The sequence below is a fragment of the Pseudophryne corroboree genome, chromosome 3 (genome assembly GCF_028390025.1).
Source record: "Pseudophryne corroboree isolate aPseCor3 chromosome 3, aPseCor3.hap2, whole genome shotgun sequence".
NCBI classification, from domain to species: domain Eukaryota; kingdom Metazoa; phylum Chordata; class Amphibia; order Anura; family Myobatrachidae; genus Pseudophryne; species Pseudophryne corroboree.
In genome coordinates, this window is record NC_086446.1 from 30,914,411 (window position 1) to 30,935,603 (window position 21,193).

Here is a 21,193-nt window from a genome sequence, read left to right on the forward strand (position 1 = left end):
CGTCACGTCTCTAAAAGAGGCTACGGATAAACGTGTGGAGGGTTGTCTTAAAGCGATTTACACACTCACGGGTGCTGCACAAAGGCCCACTATTGCAGCAACATGGGCTGCAGAGGCTATTGAAACATGGGCCTTGGAGTTAGAAGCTGAAATCTCTTCTGACCATGCTAGGCAATGTTTATCATATATTGTCACAGCTTCTCGCTATATTAAAGAGGCGGCTTCTGATGCCGGTATCCTAGCAGCCAAGGCCTCTACTACGTCAGTCCTGGCTCGCCGGATATTGTGGCTGAGATCCTGGTCTATGGATCTGGACTCTAGAAAAACTCTTTCAAGGGAGATATTCTGTTTGGGGAGGACTTAAATAAGATAGTGGCTGACTTGGCTACTGCCAAAACTGCCTGTCTGCCAAGTACCGCTCCTTCTTTGTCGAAGGCTAAAGGTACTTCCTTTCATTCCTTTCGTCCTTCAGGTAAAGCAAAAGGTCAGGCGTACAACAAGCAGGCCTGCACTTCCAAACCTGGTAAGCCAAAGCCAAAGAGAGCCTGGGCATCCCGTCAGCCAGCTTCCAAGACCGATAAGCCTGCCGCATGACGGGGCGGGCCTCCCCCTGGGGGATCCCCCCTGGGGGATCCCAGGGTGGGGGGCCGGCTTCTAGGGTATACCCAGGAATGGTTGAAGACCACTTCAGATGCCTGGGTACGGGAAGTCGTCACTCGAGGTTACGCCATAGCCTTCAAAAACCAACTCCCTCATTGATTTTGCCAGACAGACCAGACAAAGTTGGACCAGACAAAGGCAAACACTCTGCATTCGGTGGTACAGACCCTCCTGGATACAGGAGTCGTAGTACAGGTGCCTCTTGCGCAGAGGGGCCGGGGGTAATATTCTCCGCTGTTTCTAGTCCCGAAACCGAATGGGTCCTCCCGGCCCATTCTCTACCTTGAGGCATTGAACAGGTTTGTGAAGGTTTCCAAGTTCCGTATGGAAATCCTTCGCTCTATAGTTCTGGCTTTAGAACCTGGGGACTACATGGTCTCACTGGACATACAGGATGCTTACCTGCATATCCCTATAGCAGCATCACATCAGCAATACCTGAGGTTTGCTATTGGCAACCTCCATTACCAGTTTCGGGCGTTACCTTTTGGTTTAACAATGGCTCCGCGAGTCTTCACCAAAGTAATGGCAGTGATGACGGTGGTACTCCGCAGTCAAGGGGTCAGGATACTGCCGTATCTGGACGACTTGTTAATCCTGGCAAATTACCCAGAACTTCCCCTACGTCATCTAGATATGACGGTCCGGTTTCTATAAGCCCATGGGTGGCTCATCAACTGGAAGAAATCCTCCCTGATCCCTGCTCAGAGCATGGTGCATCTGGGAGCGCTATTGGACACTCACAACCAGCGGTTGTTCTTGTGTCAGGAGAAAGTCCTGAAGCTTCAGGACAGGATTCGTTGCTTCCTTTCTCGTCCGCAAGTGTCGATACATTCGGCGATGCAGGTGCTGGGCCTCATGGTATCAGCATTCGACATGGTGGAGTATGCCCAATTCCATTCTCGTCCCCTCCAGAGGCTGATTCCAGCCAAGTGGGACGGCCTGCCTCACGGGGATCAGGTCTCAAATGATCTCTTTGACTCCGGAGGTCCGTCTGTCGCTGCTCTGGTTGCTTCCTGACCAACAATTGTGCAGGGGCCGTCCCTTCTGGATATCCAACTGGGTCCTGTTGACGACAGATGCCAGTCTAAGAGGCTGGGGCGCGGTGCTGGAGCAACACTCCCTTCAGGGTCGTTGGACCAAGGAGGAGTCCCTCCTCTCAATCAACATTCTGGAATTGCTGGCGGTCTTCAATGCATTGAACCTAGCCCAACATTTAATTCACAACCGTCCTGTTCAAGTGCAGTTGGACAATGCCACCACAGTGGCTTACATAAATCATCAAGGCAGCACTCAAAGCCGTCTGGCAATGAAGGGAGTCTCACGGATTCTACATTGGCCGGAACGCCATCTACCGGCCATATCAGCAATCTTCATTCTCGGAGTCCTGAATTGGGAAGCTGACTTTCTCAGTCGTCAGGACGTGCATGCCGGCGAGTGGGGCCTCCATCCAGACGTATTTCAACTCTTAGTGGAAAAGTTGGGTCTTCCAGACGTAGATCTGATGGCGTCTCGACACAATCACAAGGTTCCAGTCTTCGGAGCAAGGACAAGGGATCCTCAAGCAGCATTCGTGGATGCGCTGGCGGTGCCATGGAGGTTCCGGCTGCCGTACGTGTTCCCTCCAGTGTCACTCCTGCCCAGGGTAATTCGGAAGTTCAAGCAAGAAAAAGGAATTCTGCTTCTCATAGCTCAAGCGTGGCCCAGACGGTACTGGTTCTCAGACCTGCAGGGCCTATCGTCAGAGCGTCCAATTCTACTTCCACAGGGCCCCTGTGTCTACCAGGTCCTAGCCCGGCTGTCTTTGACGGCGTGGCTCTTCCAAGTTTAGTACAGCCAAACTTTTGGCTTTTCTGCAGCAGGGCCTGGATTTAGGCCTGCGTCTGGCCTCCCTCAAGGTTCATATTTCTGCCTTGTCAGTGTGGCTTCAGAGAAAAATTGCAACTTTACCTGATGTTCATACTTTCATTCAGGGTTTGTTGTGTATCCAACCTCCCTATGTCCCGCCTGTGCCTCCTTGGGACTTGTAGGTGGTTTTGGAGGCGTTGTAGGAGCCTCCGATTGAACCCCTTGGTTCAGCTGATCTTAAGTGGCTTTCCCTTAAGGTGGTGTTCTTGCTGGCTATTGCCTCTGCTAGAAGAGTGTCGGATTTGGGTGCCCTTTCCTGTAGTTCCCCATATCTGATTTTTCACCGTGACCAAGCGGTACTTCGGACTCGTCCCGGTTATTTACCGAAGGTGGTTTCCTCGTTCCACCTTAGTCAGGAGATTGTGGTTCCGGCCTTTGTCTCTCCTGACTTGTCTCCCAAAGAGCGGTCTTTGGATGTGGTACGGGCTCTCCGCATCTATGTGAAGAGAACTGCTTCTATTCGAAAATCTGATTCTCTCTTTGTTTTGTTTGGATTTCACAAACGTGGCTGGCCTGCTCACAAGCAGACCCTGGCCAGGTGGATTAGAATGGTGATTGCACATGCTTATGTGAAGGCTGGTCTGTCAGCTCCTGCTCACATTACGGCCCATTCTACTCGGTCTGTTGGACCTTCTTGGGCGGTCCAACGTGGTGTGACCCTTGACCAATTGTGCAAGGCGACTACTTGGTCCTCCGTGAACATGTTCATAAGGTTTTATGCCTTCCATACTGCCGCTTCCCAAGATGCTTCCTTTGGACGCCGGATTCTTGTGCCCGCTACAGTGCGTCCCCTCCCACAAGGAACTGCTTTAGGACATCCCCATTGTCCATCCTTGTGGAGCCCATTGTACCCCGCAGCAGAATACGAGTTTATGGTAAGAACTTACCGTTGTTAAAACTCTTTCTGCGGGGTACACTGGGCTCCACAAGGCACCCACCCTGACGCACTTAGCTTCTTCGGGCTGGTATGGCATTAGCTGCTGACACTTCTCCTGTTGTGAGAGTGTGGTGTATGTGGCTATTGACCGTTGTCTCTTTTCCTGCTACTGCATTGGGCTGGTTAACTAAAAACTGAGCTCCTGTGCAGGGAGGCAGGGTTATAGAGGAGGCAGCGCTCTGCATTCTGGAAACAGTCAAAGCTTTAAGCCTGTTGGTGCCTTGGCTCAAGATCCTACTCTACACCCCATTGTCTATCCTTGTGGAGCCCAGTGTACCTCACAGAAAGAGTTTTAACAACGGTAAGTTCTTACCATAAAACTCGTTTCTCTGGCGTCCTAGTGGATGCTGGGGACTCCGTAAGGACCATGGGGAATAGCGGCTCCGCAGGAGACTGGGCACATCTAAGAAAGATTTAGGACTACCTGGTGTGCACTGGCTCCTCCCACTATGACCCTCCTCCAGACCTCAGTAGAATCCTGTGCCCGGCTGAGCTGGATGCACACTAGGGGCTCTCCTGAGCTCCTAGAAAGAAAGTATATTTTAGGTTTTTTATTTTACAGTGAGACCTGCTGGCAACAGGCTCACTGCACTGAGGGACTAAGGGGAGAAGAAGCGAACCTACCTAACTGGTGGTAGCTTGGGCTTCTTAGGCTACTGGACACCATTAGCTCCAGAGGGATCGACCGCATGGAACCGGCCATTGATGTTCGGTCCCGGAGCCGCGCCGCCGGCCCCCTTACAGAGCCAGAAGCAAGAAGAGTCCGGAAAATCGGCGGCTGAAGACATCAGTCTTCTCCAAGGTAGCGCACAGCACTGCAGCTGTGCGCCATTGCTCCTCATACACACTTCACACTCCGGTCACTGAGGGTGCAGGGCGCCCTAAGCAGCAATAAATACACCTTGGCTGGCAAATATATCACAATATATAGCCCCAGAGGCTATATATGTGATAATTACCCCTGCCAGAATACATAAAAAAGCGGGAGAAGGGGGGCGTGGCCTGGACGCTTGCCTGAGCAGTCATCTCGGACTGGAGCTCCTACCATTAAGGACTCCTATACATTAAAAAAGGCTCCCAACGCGCCCTATAACTCCTCCTACTGTGCCCCACTACCTACTGAAGGCAAGACGCTGCAAGACGAGGGACCCCGCAGCGCTGAGAGACCTTCCCAGCTATCGCAAGCCTTGCGGCCTACCAGACCTCCAGACTCCGGGACCTCGAGTTCAGAGGCATCCCGGCGACGGGCTCCGGGAGCCGCTCGCGGCCGCGGCGGACCCCAAACGGACCATCTGAGGACCCACCACACATCATCTGCCTCGGGGTGACCCTCCTACAGCCCTCTGAGCGCTGAAGAACCCCCCCCCCCAGAGCTAGCGGAGATGGAAAGGGCGAGCACTCAGCCCCGCTGTGCGCGCCAAAGGCTCCCTGCTGGAGACGCTGGAGCGACGCTACGCAGCAGCCTCCCCGGCTTCTAGTAACCTCCGGCTCTACTCACTACATCCACACGCACGCGGCCTCCCCATAAACCCGGTGCACAGCCAGCAAGACGACCCAGACACACGGGGGGGCGAGGACCTAACATCCAGCCACGATCTCATTAACCAGCGCATCCCTCCTGTGGCCCTTCACTCGGACGCGACCCGGCCCGGAGGGCCCTATCTGAGCCAGCACCTCACCCGGGGTCATCCCCCTCACAGCAATGAGACCGCTCCACGCCTGATATCCGATACTCCGACGGATCGGAGTCTTCAGTTGGGTGAGCTATATATATCATATATCATCATTTATAACGACCACGCTGTAACCCGATAAGTCGAAAGACACCTTGCTGCTAATCAGCAGCTCTATAACGGGGCCCCATAACAAGCTAACAAGCTGCCAGACCCCCGTGTGAATATACGCTCCCCCGGGTCTTTACAAGACTGTCGTTCTGGTTCAGAACATTTCATACCCTGCTCTTTAAATACTGGGGAATCTCCTGCTCTTTAAATACTGGGGAATCTACCATTTCTACACTTGCATGCACCAGAGGATCGACGGGCTCCGACTAGCTCTGGATCCTCGAGAGACGGGAGCCACCGCTGGCCGGACCTCCAACTCTCCAGGGGTAACACCCCCGTGATGTTTATGTGATTCACCCTTATCTTTCTGCACGGCACTGGCCTATACCCCATCCGCCTTACAGTTTTTCGTTCTTCTTCTCCCTATACATCTATACATTGTCGCCCCAGGACATAGGGAACATGTCCAACAGAAACCGTAAAGCCCCCCCCCCCCCCCCGGGAGACTCTTCGTCATTCTTTGGCCCTAAACGAGGCAAAAATGCGAATCAACACCCGGCCTCGCACGGAAATCTACAGGACACGGGATCCTCCCCGTCCAGATCTGACTCGGCCCTCACGGTTGAAGCAGATCCCTATGACTCTCTGGTACAGAGGATCGCGACCACATTCAGAGTTGAACTGCGCGCAGCCATTCAGGAGCTTAAGACAGAAATATCATCCCTGGGCTCCCGCACCGACGCCTTAGAGCGCAAGACTGATGACATCTGTAATTATCAAGATGTAGTTACCCAGGAGGTCTCGGAATTACGGTCGGAAGTTGACCTCATGCGCGAGCAAGTAGAGGACCTGGAAAATCGCTCGCGCAGAAACAATCTGCGAATACGCAACGTGCCTGAGTCGATAGACACTCCTACGCTACCTGAGTATCTCCTGGGCCTCTTTCAACAACTACTCCCGGTCCTCTCAGACGAACAATTCTTGTTGGATTGAGCACATAGAGCTCTCCGCGCAAAACCACCCCCAGACCAACCTCCGAGAGACATTATCCTCCGCATGCACTTCTTCCACATCAAAACTAAAGTGCTCAACGCTTGCCGAGGCACTCCTGCTAGGTCATTTTCCAGGACCTAGCTCCCTCCACCCTCAAAAAGCGGAGAGAAATGTTACCCGTTACTAAGGCCTTACGCAACCGCCAGATCCTGTATAGATTGGGGATTTCCGTTTGCCCTACAATTTACGTTCAATGGTCGAAACCATTCAGTTAAGAACCCAGACGATGGACTGTCGACCCTAAGACGGCTGGGACTCTTCTCGACTTCCCCTCCGGCATCACCATCAGACTCTCCTGACAACCCGAAGTCAAGAACTCCCCCACAAGCCGAATGGTCGATCGCTCGCTGATCACATTACTTGATCTCAAGATTCTCAGGTCCCCTGATGCATGGATGGACAGAAGGTTTTTCCCTCTCTAAGTTAATGTTATGGAGATGTTGTTTGTTTCTTTGTTCATAACATGGATGTGTCTATTGCCTGTTCTCCCTGGACAGTGGCGCGGGGTCCCCTTTGTGCGCCCGCGCAAGCCGTCTTCCCGACACATTATCTTATCGACATTACGATGTCACTGTGCGGGTGCCCTGGGACGGCGCCGTCCCACTGTCCGGGAGATGACACGATTACTTTTATAGAGGTTGATTGTCTATCTCCGTTAACTGTTATATGTTTATGTTCCTTCATGTTCGAATGTTAAACTGTATTAATTCAATCTGATATACTAGGGTATCACCAGTCCCTTTGTTAGGACCAGGCTGTTACTGGAGTGACCCCCCACTAACATCAGTTCATCTAGACCCTACCTAAAAGATATTGTGGTATTCTCCCTCCCTGCCGTGCAGACTACCCCTTCCCCATGCTCGCGATAACGACCGCCTTTTTTGTGTTAATCTGGATGATTGACATTTGGCGCACCTCGGTTCGCCTCCCGGCCTCACCCCCACAACACCAGGCCTCCCTCCCATACGGATGGGGCCCATTAGTGGTGTTGTATGTCGTGTCTTTAAGACCGCGACCTTTTCCGGATACTCGGTTGGCCGCAAGGCCCCCGCCCCTTCAGTTTCTCTCCCCTAGCTTCTCCCGTCCCACTCATACCCCCCTTCACAGCTTTGCACTACTCCTTTGGGGGTCAGACCCCCCTTGAGCCGAATGCGGCTCTGGAACCCCCCATGACTCTTAAAATTGTATCATTGAATGTCAACGGACTCAACTCCCCCCAAAAGTGTACTATGGCCATCCAATATTTAAAAAAACAGAGCGGACATGATCCTTTTGCAAGAAACGCACTTCAAAACTGTACACCCCTCTCTGACCTCGAGAGCCTACCCTCAGGCCTTCTATTCCACTACCCCCCAAAAACGCAAGGGTACTGCCATCCTACTCCGCGCTTCGCTCCATTACGCTATTGAGAATTCTTTTTCAGATCCTAAGGGTCGCTTCAACATAGTAGTTCTGCAACGCGGGGACTCCTTTCTAACTATAGCCTCAATTTACTCCCCTAATTTGGAGCAGAGTGCCTTCCTCAACGACTTTCGCCCCCAGCTTGATAAACTAACAAAAGGACATGTTATTGTTGGTGGCGACTTTAATGTTGTACCAGACTTAGTGTGGGACCGCACTCAATCTCGTAACCCCAGTCCAATGACGGTCAGGGAATCCAGACGACTGACCGACTACATAACGTCCTCGGGCCTTTACGATGCTTGGAGGGTACTATACCCTTGTGAACGCACGTACACTCACTACTCAATTCCCCACGAGCTACACTCCAGAATAGACCTCTTCCTAATAGACTCTTCCACAGTGCAGGGATTGATCAGAGCCTCGGCCTCCCCTGTGGTATGGTCGGATCACTTAGCAGTGTCCTTGACCATTGACTCCTCCCATACTCTCCCCACAACTTTCCGCTGGAGATTGAACTCGGCTCTCCTCCTGAAAAAGGACTATCTTGACCAGACTGCTGAAGTCTTGAAGGAATTCTTTACCTTAAATACCACAGATGAGATTTCTCCTGCAATAGTATGGGAAGCACACAAAGCCTCCATCCGAGGGCACTTTATATCTCTAGCTAAAGCTCAAAAATTGGAAGATCGCCGGGCAGTCGCGGACCTCGAGAACCAAATTAGAGAGCTAACGACTCGACATCAGCATACCCCCAAACGCTCGATATACAGCAAACTCTTAGTTCTTAAGGGCCAACTATATCAAGTATTATCTGCCAAAGCTGCTAAGGCCATGCGATGGCTACAACATAAATTCTACTCTAAGGGTGACAAAGCTGACACCCTCTTAGCCTCCCGCTTACGCGCCCGCAAACAGAGAAATAGGATCCTCTCGCTAAAAGATCAACATCATAAGCTGACTTACGACCCCCAGCAAATTGCCCACTGTTTCAAGAAGTATTACCAATCCCTGTATAACCTACCCACCCCAGACGACCCCGCCAGCTTGCAAGAACGCATAGACAACTTCCTCTCTTTCTGCCCCCTCCCGGTACTTTCTAACCAACAGATAGACTTACTCAATGAGGAGATCTCTATTGAGGAAGTTGATATCACAATCAAATCACTGAGGAACGCCTCAGCCCCGGGTCCGGACGGACTACCAGCCCTATATTATAAGAAGTTCAGTGGAACATTGACCCCGGCCCTGACGGAATTGTTCAATGCGATCTTAGCTGGTACCCCCTTCGATAGCTCCACTACTAGAGCCGAAATAGTTGTCAGACCTAAACCCGGCCGCGACCCCACGGAATGTAGCAGCTACCGCCCGATATCGTTACTGAACTCCGATTTGAAGCTGTTTGCAAAAATACTTGCTAACCGTCTTGCAGGGATGATCGCTTCCTTGGTTCACCCGGACCAGGTGGGGTTTATCCCTGGCAGACAAGCCTTTGACAACATTAGACGGGCAATCGACACCCTACATTTTGCCGACACTTCTAAAATCCCCTCTCTAGCGATGGGGCTGGACGCTGAAAAAGCGTTCGACCGCATATCATGGGTATACATGGATCGCACCCTCCGACGCTTCGGCTTTACGGGCCGGTACCTCACGGGCGTGGAATCCCTTTACGCCTCCCCATCAGCCTGTGTCCTAGTGAATGGTCTACTGTCTCCTCCGTTCGCGATTACGAACGGTACGAGGCAGGGCTGTCCTTTGTCACCCTTAATTTTCGCGCTGATGATGGAGCCCCTGGCGTCGGGGATCCGCGACTGCCCGGACATCTCGGGGATCACGATAGGCTCCTCTCAATTCAAGATCTCCCTATATGCAGACGATATCTTGCTCACTCTCTCGAACCCGCATATCTCTCTCCCAAACCTTTTCAAACTTATACAGGAATTTGGTTTTGTTTCCAACTTTAAAGTCAACGCTGCTAAAACAGAAGTACTGGACTTTCACCTACAAGCCCCGTTGATGGCCTCCCTGTGCAGCAACTTCAATTTTGATTGGAAAAAATCCCGCCTGAATACCTAGGCGTATACCTCACCAAACAACACTCCCAATTATATAAAGCCAATTACCCTGGGCTCATTCATAGCGTTGCCGATGACCTCCAGAGATGGTCGGGCCAATTTATCTCATGGTCTGGCCGTGCCAATGCCCTGAAAATGAACGTCCTGCCCCGCCTCTTATACCTCTTCCAGGCACTCCCGATTCGGATTCCCTCACAGGTGTTCTCAGATTTGCAGAAGAAATTCTCACACTTCCTGTGGTCAGGCAAAAGACCCCGAGTTCATTTCAAGACACTCTATAACAGGGCCAGGGAGGGTGGACTTGGAGTACCCAACGTTAAATTGTATTACTATGCGGCCCATCTATCTCAGGCCGTCCTCTGGCACTCGCATACATCTTCTCGTAGATGGGTTCAATTGGAATCCGAACTTATGCATGTGGGGTCCATCTCCACCCTCCTCTGGATCCCTCGAATTCACAGACCCCCTGAATATACTAATTTCCCATCTATAGCATTCACCTTCATGCTCTGGGACAGACTCACTAAGACCTTTGCCTTACTGTCCTCCCCTCCCGCTCTTGCACCCCTTTGGGACAACCCGCTGTTCCCTGGAGGACAGACCCCACGTACATTCCAACATTGGCGGGCCCATGACCTATTGTTTATTAACGATATTGCGCCCTCTCGCTCTTTCCCAACCTTCTCTGATTTACAGAGTAGATATGAACTCCCTACACAATGCTTCTATCAATACCTGCAGCTACGTAGTTTTCACATAGCATTCCTCCACTCACATGACTCCTTGGCCCGATCGCCTCTGGAATCTTTATGCTTTCTTCGCTCTCCCTCTAGGGGCCTGTTGTCATCTATATATCGCCTCATGCTCACCCATGACCTACCCACACTGGCCCCTCATGAAATAGCTTGGGAAACGGAATTACAGGACCACTTAGAGTCGGATACCTGGGAACAGATTAAACAAAACCTAGTCTCCTCAGCGACCTCTACTAGACATAGAGAGAATTCGTTTAAAATCTATGTTCGTTGGTATTTGGTTCCGACGCGACTGAGTAGAATATTCCCTGCCGCATCGGATAGATGTTGGAGGGACTGCGGATTGGAGGGTACCCTGCTCCACATATTTTGGGACTGCCCCAAGATAGCATCGCGCTGGAAAGCCATCCGGAAAATGATTTTGCAAATCACCGGAGTGACCGTACCCTTCTCCCCATCTTTCTTCCTCTTCCCAAGGCCCATCCCTGGAACACCGAGGCCCACACAAAAACTCATCTGGCACATTGCGACCGCACTGAGATGTAAGATTGCTTTTCATTGGAAATCGCACACAGTCCCGTCCATTGCAGCGGTGATTGCGGCCGTCTGGGATACCTACCATATGGAGTTTCTCTCTAGCGTGATCGAGAGCAGTGCGGTAACCTTCTCTGAGGTCTGGTCCCCATGGATGGCTCATTTTAAATGCCCCCCCCCACCCGTTGACATTCGGTTTCTGATTTACTCACATAATGGATATCAAATGTTTGCATTGCTGTACCCCACCCCCTCTCCCCTTCCTCCCTTTTTCCTTCTGTCTTCCCCCTCCCCATCCCTCTTTACACTGCCTATTGTATTTTGACAAAAAAAATTCAATAAACAGTATTTAAAAAAAAAAAAAGCAGGCGAAAGTCAGCCGAAAAAGGGGCGGAGCTATCTCCCTCAGCACACTGGCGCCATTTCTCCCTCACAGCTCAGCTGGAAGGAAGCTCCCTGGCTCTCCCCTGCAGTCTACACTACAGAAAGGGTAAAAAAGAGAGGGGGGGCACTAAATTTAGGCGCAATATACATATATAGCAGCTATAAGGGGATATAATTTAGTTAATCCCTGTATTATATAGCGCTCTGGTGTGTGCTGGCATACTCTCCCTCTGTCTCCCCAAAGGGCTTTGTGGGGTCCTGTCTTCTGTCAGAGCATTCCCTGTGTGTGTGCGGTGTGTCGGTATGGCTGTGTCGACATGTTTGATGAGGAGGCTTATGTGGAGGAGGAGCAGGTGCCTATAAATGTGTTGTCACCCCCTGCGGGGCAGACACCTGAGTGGATGGACTTGTGGAAGGAATTACGCGAAAGTGTCGACTCCTTACATAAAAAATTTGACGACATGCCAAATGCGGGACAGCCGGCTTCTCAGCCCGTGCCTGCCCAGACGTCTAAAAGGCCATCAGGGGCTCTAAAACGCCTGCTACCTCAGATGGGAGACACAGATGTCGACACGGATACTGATACCAGTGTCGATGACGATGAGGCAAATGTAATGTCCACTAGGGCCACTTGTTATATGATTGAGGCAATGAAAAATGTTTTACACATTTCTGATGTGACCCCAGGTACCACAAAAAAGGGTATTATGTTTGGGGAGAAAAAACTACCAGTAGTTTTTCCCCCTTCTGAAGAATTAAATGAAGTGTGTGAAGTAGCGTGGGCTTCTCCCGATAAAAAATTGGTGATTTCAAAAAAATTACTAATGGCGTACCCTTTCCCGCCAGAGGATAGGTCACGTTGGGAAACCACCTAGGGTGGATAAAGCGCTTACACGCCTATCAAAGAAGGTGGAATTACCGTCTCCGGATACGGCCGCCCTAAAGGAACCTGCTGATAGAAAGCAGGAGGCTCTCCTGAAGGCTATATATACGCACACTGGTATTATACTGAGACCAGCTATTGCTTCAGCATGCATGTGCAGTGCTGCAGCTGCGTGGTCAGACTCCCTGTCAGAAAACATTGACACCCTAGACAGGGACACTATATTTCTAAACATAGAGCATATTAAAGACGCTGTCTTCTACATAAGAGATGCACAGAGGGATATTTGCCGGCTGGCATCTAAAATAAGTGCACTGTCCATTTCTGCCAGGAGAGGGTTATGGACCCGGCAGTGGACAGGTGATGCAGAATCTAAAAGGCACATGGAAGTTTTGCCTTACAAGGGTGAGGAGTTGTTCGGGGATGGTCTTTCGGACCTTGTGTCCACAGCAACGGCTGGGAAGTCAGCATTTTTACCACATGTCCCCTCACAACCAAAGAAAGCACCGTATTATCAGGTGCAGTCCTTTCGTCCCCAAAAGAGCAGGCGGGGTAGAGGCGCGTCCTTTCTGCCCAGAGGCAGAGGTAGGGGAAAAAAGCTGCAGCATTCAGCCAGTTCCCAGGAACAAAAGTCCTCCTCCGCTTCCTCTGCTAAGTCCGCCGCATGACGCTGGGGCTCAACAGGCGGTGCCAGGTACGGTGGGGGCCCGTCTCAAAAACTTCAGCAATCAGTGGGCTCGCTCACAAGTAGATCCCTGGATCCTTCAAGTGGTATCTCAGGGTACAAGCTAGAATTCGAGACATTGCCCCCCCGCCGTTTCCTCAAATCTGCCTTACCAACGACTCCCTCAGACAGGGAGGCTGTGTTAGAGGCAATTCACAAGCTGTATTCCCAGCAGGTGATAGTCAAGGTGCCCCTACTTCAACAAGGACGGGGTTACTATTCCACAATGTTTGTGGTACCGAAACCGGACGGTTCGGTGAGACCCATTTTAAATTTGAAATCCTTGAACACATATATAAAAAAATTCAAGTTCAAGATGGAACCGCTCAGGGCGGTTATTGCAAGCCTGGACGAGGGGGATTACATGGTATCTCTGGACATCAAGGATGCTTACCTGCATGTCCCCATTTACCATCCTCACCAGGAGTACCTCAGATTTGTGGTACAGGATTGTCATTACCAATTCCAGACGTTGCCGTTCGGCCTGTCCACGGCACCGAGGGTATTTACCAAAGTAATGGCCGAAATGATGATACTCCTTCGAAAAAAGGGAGTTTTAATTATCCCATACTTGAACGATCTCCTGATAAAGGCGAGATCCAGAGAGCAGTTGTTAGTCGGTGTAGCACTATCTCAGGAGGTGCTACACCAGCACAGTTGGATTCTGAATATTCCAAAGTCACAGCTGGTTCCTGCGTCACGTCTACTGTTCCTGGGGATGATTCTGGACACAGTCCAGAAAAAAGTGTTTCTCCCAGAGGAGAAAGCCAAGGAGCTGTCGTCTCTAGTCAGAGGCCTCCTAAAACCAAAACAGGTGTCGGTGCATCACTGCACGCGAGTCCTGGGAAAGATGGTAGCTTCCTACGAAGCAATTCCATTCAGCAGGTTCCATGCCAGAATATTTCAGTGGGACCTGTTGGACCAATGGTCCGGATCGCATCTTCAAATGCATCGGCTGATAACCCTGTCTCCAAGGACCAGGGTGTCTCTCTTGTGGTGGCTGCAGAGTGCTCATCTCATGGTGGGCCGCAGATTTGGCATACAGGACTGGGTCCTGGTGACCACGGATGCCAGTCTTCGAGGCTGGGGGGCAGTCACACTGGGAAGAAACTTCCAAGGACTTTGGACAAGTCAGGAGACTTCCCTACACATAAATGTTCTGGAACTGAGGGCCATTTACAATGCCCTGAGTCAGGCAAAGCCCCTGCTTCAAAGCCAGCCGGTTCTGATCCAGTCAGACAACATCACGGCAGTCGCCCATGTAAACCGACAGGGCGGCACAAGAAGCAGGGCGGTGATGGCAGAAGCCACAAGGATTCTCCGATGGGCGGAAAATCACGTGTTAGCACTGTCAGCAGTGTTCATTCCGGGAGTGGACAACTGGGAAGCAGACTTACTCAGCAGACACGACCTCCACCCGGGAGAGTGGGGACTTCATCCAGAAGTCTTCCAACTGATTGTAAACCATTGGGAAAAACCACAGGTGGACCTGATGGCGTCCCGCTTAAACAAAAAACTAAAAAAATATTGCGCCAGGTCAGGGGACCCTCAGGCGATAGCTGTGGACGCTCTAGTGACACCGTGGGTGTACCGGTCGGTTTGTGTGTTCCCCCCTCTTCCTCTCATACCCAAGGTACTGAGGATAATAAGGAAAAGAGGAGTAAGAACTATACTCATTGTTCCGGATTGGCCAAGAAGGTCTTGGTACCCGGAACTTCAAGAGTTAATCTCAGAGGACCCATGGCCTCTGCCGCTCAGACAGGACCTGCTGCTGCAGGGGCCCTGTCTGTTCCAAGACTTACCACGGCTGCGTTTGACGGCATGGCGGTTGAACACCGGATCCTAAAGGAATAGGGTATCCCGGAGGAAGTAATTCCTACGCTCATTAAAGCTAGGAAAGAGGTAACCGCTAAGTATTATCACCACATATGGCGAAAATATTTTGCGTGGTGTGAGGCCAAGAAGGCCCCAACGGAGGAATTTCACCTGGGTCGATTTCTGCACTTCCTGCAGTCAGGGGTGACTATGGGCCTAATACTGGGTTCCATTAAGGTCCAGATTTCGGCTTTGTCGATTTTCTTCCAAAAAGAACTGGCTTCACTGCCTGAAGTTCAGACATTTGTCAAGGGTGTGCTGCATATTCAGCCTCCTTTTGTGCCTCCAGTGGCACCATGGGACCTCAACGTGGTGTTGGGTTTCCTGAAGTCACATTGGTTTGAGCCACTTAAAACCGTGGATTTAAAATATCTCACGTGGAAAGTGGCCATGCTGTGGCCTTGGCTTCGGCTAGGCGTGTGTCAGAATTGGCGGCTTTATCATATAAAAGCCCCTATTTGATTTTCCATATGGATAGGGCAGAATTGAGGACTCGTCCCCAGTTTCTTCCTAAGGTGGTATCAGCTTTTCACTTGAACCAACCTATCGTGGTGCCTGCGGCTACTAAGGACTTGGAGGATTCCAAGTTACTGGACGTAGTCAGGGCCTTGAAAATTTATGTTTCCAGGACGGCTGGAGTCAGGAAGACTGGCTCGCTGTTTATCCTGTATGCACCCAACAAGCTGGGAGCTCCTGCTTCAAAGCAGACTATTGCTCACTGGATTTGTAGCACAATTCAGCTTGCGCATTCTGCGGCTGGCTTGCCGCAGCCTAAATCGGTAAAAGCCCATTCCACAAGGAAGGTGGGCTCTTCTTGGGCGGCTGCCCGAGGGGTCTCGGCTTTACAACTTTGCCGAGCTGCTACTTGGTCCGGGGCAAACACGTTTGCAAAATTCTACAAATTTGATACCCTGGCTGAGGGGGACCTTGAGTTCTCTCATTCGGTGCTGCAGAGTCATCCGCACTCTCCCGCCCGTTTGGGAGCTTTGGTATAATCCCCATGGTCATTACGGAGTCCCCAGCATCCACTAGGACGTCAGAGAAAATAAGATTTTACTCACCGGTAAATCTATTTCTCGTAGTCCGTAGTGGATGCTGGGCGCCCGTCCCAAGTGCGGACTGTCTGCATTACTTGTATGTAGTTATTGTTAACTAAAAGGGTTATTGTTGAGCCATCTGTTGAGAGGCTCTGTTATGTTCATACTGTTAACTGGGTATAATATCATGAGTTGTACGGTGTGATTGGTGTGGCTGGTATGAGTCTTACCCGGGATACAAAATCCTTCCCTATTGTGTCAGCTCTTCCGTGCACAGTATCCTAACTGGGGTCTGGAGGAGGGTCATAGGGGGAGGAGCCAGTGCACACCAGGTAGTCCTAAATCTTTCTTAGATGTGGCCGCTATTCCCCATGGTCCTTACGGAGTCCCCAGCATCCACTACGGACTACGAGAAATAGATTTACCGGTGAGTAAAATCTTATTTTTTGTATTAAGGTGAGTTTATTTTACTGTACCTGCTGAAGAATGATTATGACTAGTTAACAACTACAAATCATGTTACACCCGGATTAACAACGTCAATATTTTAAATGTTGTAACCGTGGATATCCTTTCCAATCAGAAATTCTTTCAATCTCCTTTTAAATGCATTTACCGAGTCCACCATTACCACCTTCCCTGCAAGGAATTCCAAATCCTTACTGCCTTAACAGTGAAGAACCCTTTTCTCCGTTGCGTTCGGAATTTTCTCTTCTCCAGCCTCAGCGAGTGCCCACGTGTCCTAAACAGAGTTCTTTCAATAAATAATTCCTCTGATAACTCTTTGTAGTGCTCATTTACATATTTGAAGACAATAATGTCTCCTCTTAGGCGCCTCTTTTCCAGTGTATACATATTCAACCTAGTAAGCCTTTCCTCGTAATCCAGTCCCTCTGGCCCTTTAATCAGTTTAGTAGCTCGCCTTTGAACCCTTTCGAGTTCACCGTTATCTCTTTTATGCAGTGGTGCCCAAAACTGAACACAATATTCCAGGTGCGGACGTACCAATGATTTGTACAGCGGCAGGATTACATCCTCGTCCCTTGTCTCAATTCCCCGTTCTATGCATGCTATCACCTTACTTGCCTTCTTTACTGCGCTTTGACATTGTATACGGTTATAAAGCTTATTATCAATAAGTACCCCCAAATCTTTTTCCAATACTGTTATCCCTAGACATTCCCTGTTTAATATGTAGGATGCAAGTTTGTTTTTAGTCACAAAATGCATAACCTTGCATTTTTCTATATTGAACCTCATTCTCCATTTAGACGCCCAGATTTCAAGTTTAGATAAGTCATTCTGCAGAGACTCCTCATCTATTTCTGAATTAATTACCCTACACAGTTTAGTATCATCTGCAAAGATTGACACTGTGCTTTCCAGGCCTATTTCTAGGTCATTGATAAATATGTTGAACAGTAGTGGCCCGAGTACGGTCACGTGTGATATTCTGCTGAACACCGGTGTCCAGCTTGAAGACTTCCCGTTGACCACTACTCGCTGTACCCTGCTATCCAACCAGTTACATATCCATGTACAAACAGTTTTTCCTAGGCCAAGCTCTTTTAATTTGATGATTAGTCTCCTGTGAGGCACTGTATCGAAGGCTTTTGCATAATGTAAGTATACCACATCCACTGCTTTTCCTTGGTCAAGATTGTCGCTCACTTCCTCGTAGAAGCTTATTAAGTTGGTTTGACATGATCTGTCCCTCACAAACCCATGCTGGTTCTTGCTAATAATATTAGCGGTCTGCAGATACTCCTGTATGCTATCTCTTAGAAATCCTTCCAATATTTTCCCCACTATAGATGTCAAACTAACCAGTCTGTAGTTACCCGGATGATTTTTGGATCCCTTTTTAAATAATGACACTACCTCTGCTATACGCCAATCCTTCGGTACCATGCCAGATCTAATTAAACTATTGAAAATCAAGTATAGGGGTCTTGCTAGTTGTGACCTAAGCTCCTTAAGAACCCTTGGATGAAGTCCGTCCGGGCCAGGTGATTTATTAATCTTTATTTTGCGTAATCTTTCCCTGACTACTTCACTTAAACAAGTATCTAACCACGAATCCTTACGGTCACTATTGCTATACACTACTCTCACCGTCAGTTCTTCTCTGGTGAACACTGATGAAAAAAATTTGTTCAGTATTTCTGCTTTTGATTCGTCATTTAACAATACCCCAAATTCATCTTTTATTGGACATATGTTCTCCTTTTTTGACCTTTTACTGTTTATGTGTTTTAAAAAATTAGGATTGGTTTTCCTTTCTATAGCAATTTGCTTTTCGTTTTCAATTTTAGCTGCTCTTATTGCATTTTTGCATCTTTTATTGCATTACTTGTAGTACTGGAATGAATCCTCCTTTCCATTAGATTTAAATGATTTAAAAGCACGCTTCTTTTTATCGATTTCGGCCTTGACCTTCTTGTTAAGCCACATCGGTTTGAATTTGGTACTCCTGCGCTTACTGCCCTTGGGAATAAATTTGTGAATATTGCTATCTAGCAACTCTTTTAAAGCAAGCCACATTTCCGAAGTGTTCTTACCATGAAACAAAACTTCCCACTCAATGTCGTTTAATGCACATCTCAGCATACTAAAGTTAGCCTTCCTGAAGTTAAATGTTTTTGTTGACCCCATATAGCTGTTTCCTGAAACTGATGTCGAATGTGATCATATAGTGATCACTGTTACCCAAAGTCTCCCCAACTTTAGTATTCGATATGATGTCCACATTATTAGTAATTACTAGATCTAGAGTAGTTTTACCCCTAGTTGTGTCTTCGATTAATTGAGACAAGTAGTGATCCTTTAACATATCTCAGTCATATCTTTGTAAATATGATTTATAGTAGCACTGCATTACTAAAGTAAAGTAGCAGGTGGAGGTCACACCCTATGGCTGCACACATCAGACATTCCCTATCTGGCTGCACACACAGAGCTGTAATGAGACACCCATCATTGTACAATAGCTGTCTCCATTCTTGGTCTCTATTTGCTTTTCTGCTCTGGTTGGACAATGCCTAATGAACTTTTCTGTTTGTGCCTTTACATTTATCTTATATCCAGCAGGTGGACTCCTAGGCAGGAACACCCGGGAAGGGCCTCTCAGTGTATCTCGAGATTTTGATAAAAAAGATAAAATCACACAAGATTCTCCAGGAGACAACCCCAGTATACATCCAACACATGACAGTGCAGCTATATCATCTAACTCCACTCATCATGAGGAACGTTCTCCTGATCACTCAGATGTTGCCACACGCAGGAGAACTAATAGGAGAGCTCGTAGAAGAGTTCATAGAGTTCCTACTATAGTTTCCTGCTCAGAGTGTGGGAAATGTTTTACACATAAATCAGAGCTTGTTAGACATGAGATAATACATACAGGTGAGAAACCATTCACCTGCTCGGAGTGTGGGAAATGTTATTCATTTAAATCCAGTCTTGTTATACATAAGAGAAGTCACACAGGGGAGAAACCATATCCATGCACTCAGTGTGAGAAATGTTTTAAACAGAAATCACATCTTATTCATCATCAGAAACGTCATACAGGGGAGAAGCCATTTCCATGCACTGAGTGTGAGAAACGTTTTTTTAAGAAATCACATCTTATTCGTCATCAGAAAACTCACACAGGGGAAAAAACATTTCCATGCTCTGAGTGTGGGATACATTTTATGCTGAAATCAAATCTTGTTGATCATCAGAGATTTCACACAGGGGAGAGACCATTTCCATGCTCCGAGTGTGAAAAATGTTTTAGAACTAAATCGAATCTTGCTTCGCATCTGAGAACTCACACAGGGGAGAAACCATTTCCATGTTCTGAGTGCGGGAAACGTTTTCCAATAAAGTTGGATCTTGCTAAACATCAGAGAATTCACACAGGTGAGAAGCCATATACATGCTCTGAGTGTGGGAAATGTTTTACACAGAACTCTCAGCTTGTTGTACATCTGAGACGTCACACAGGGGAGAGACCTTGTCCATGCTCTGTGTGTGGGAAATGTTTTATAAACAAATCAAATCTTATTAGACATCAGAGAAGTCACACAGGGGAGAAGCTGATGTCTTCTTGAAGAACCTGAATACCGCACAATCTTTAAAGGAAAGCCAATTCTTGTTACTCATCAGAATTACACACAATAGAAGAGCAATCCACCCCTGTATCCTCTTATTTCATTATCATCCAAATATGGAGAAAACATTTTGCTTTAGAATCTTTTACTTTTCTAATAATCTGCTTCAAAATAATCAGGTTCCTATAAAATACTGATAATCTAAATAAACTCAGCACCATTAGCAGCTGGTGAGAGGTTATCAACAGACCTTTGGAGTATTAATACAGAGTATAAACTGATTCAGCAGCCGGCATAGTAGCTTTATACTAATCATTTATTGTGGTCAATTGCATCATTTTATCATTTTGTATCTTATATGCTTTAATAAATGTGTATTTCTTTTTTATTATCTCTTTATTTTTGAAAGTAGTAGATGTTGGCAAGACAGTTACATACAACAGAACAATTGTAATAAAAAGTCAAACAATAGTTGAAAATGAGTCTCAAAATCTACATGCATTTAGTTTAACAAATAGCACATAAAATGACTCTAGGGGACTTAAACCATAGTAGGACCTAAAGCATTACAAGTCGAAATAGAAAACACCAAACTGACATTTTTTTTTATTTTAGGAAACAATTTACAAACAAATCTTTCATAAGAAAATTAGTAAAAGAACCTCCCGAGGGAAAAGGAAAAAGAAAAATGAGAGAGATTTTACCAGGCAACAATGTAATTTCAGTGTCAAAAACAGTCAACCAAGTCCGGGCGGGGTGCGGTTAAAGTGAGCGAACCACGGGTCCCAGACTTTGTGAAATTTAGTTAGATTGTCATGTAGGAGAGGGGTAATGTACTCCATGGAGGCAGTGTGCCAAACCCTATTTATTAGTGCTGTAATAGAGGGAGCAGAAGACTTCTACCAATTTAAGGCAATTAACAATTTGGCAGCATTAAAAATGTGTCCGCAAAGGTTATTAAAAGGTTTGGAAACCTCTGGAATTGGTAGGCATAGCAACGCATATACGGGATCCTTAGGGGGTAGAGAGGTAGTAAGACCACCCAACAAGGATATAACATTGTTCCAATATTTAGTA

General features: G+C 48.2%; 1 protein-coding gene across 3 annotated transcripts in view; it reads left to right on the plus strand.

Annotated features, from left to right (window-relative positions):
- LOC135054597 (oocyte zinc finger protein XlCOF6.1-like) overlaps positions 1-20,504 on the plus strand; it is a 219,385-nt gene extending 198,881 nt beyond the window's left edge. For 2 of the 3 annotated variants that reach the window (XM_063957778.1, XM_063957777.1), the window contains exon 6: positions 19,101-20,504. In XM_063957778.1, coding sequence (XP_063813848.1) covers positions 19,101-20,116 — 1,016 coding nt within the window. In that variant the 3' untranslated portion in view covers positions 20,117-20,504. The remainder of the gene's footprint in view (positions 1-19,100) is intronic. The other variant, XM_063957779.1, reaches the window with a different exon arrangement.
- Positions 20,505-21,193: the final 689 nt, after the last annotated feature.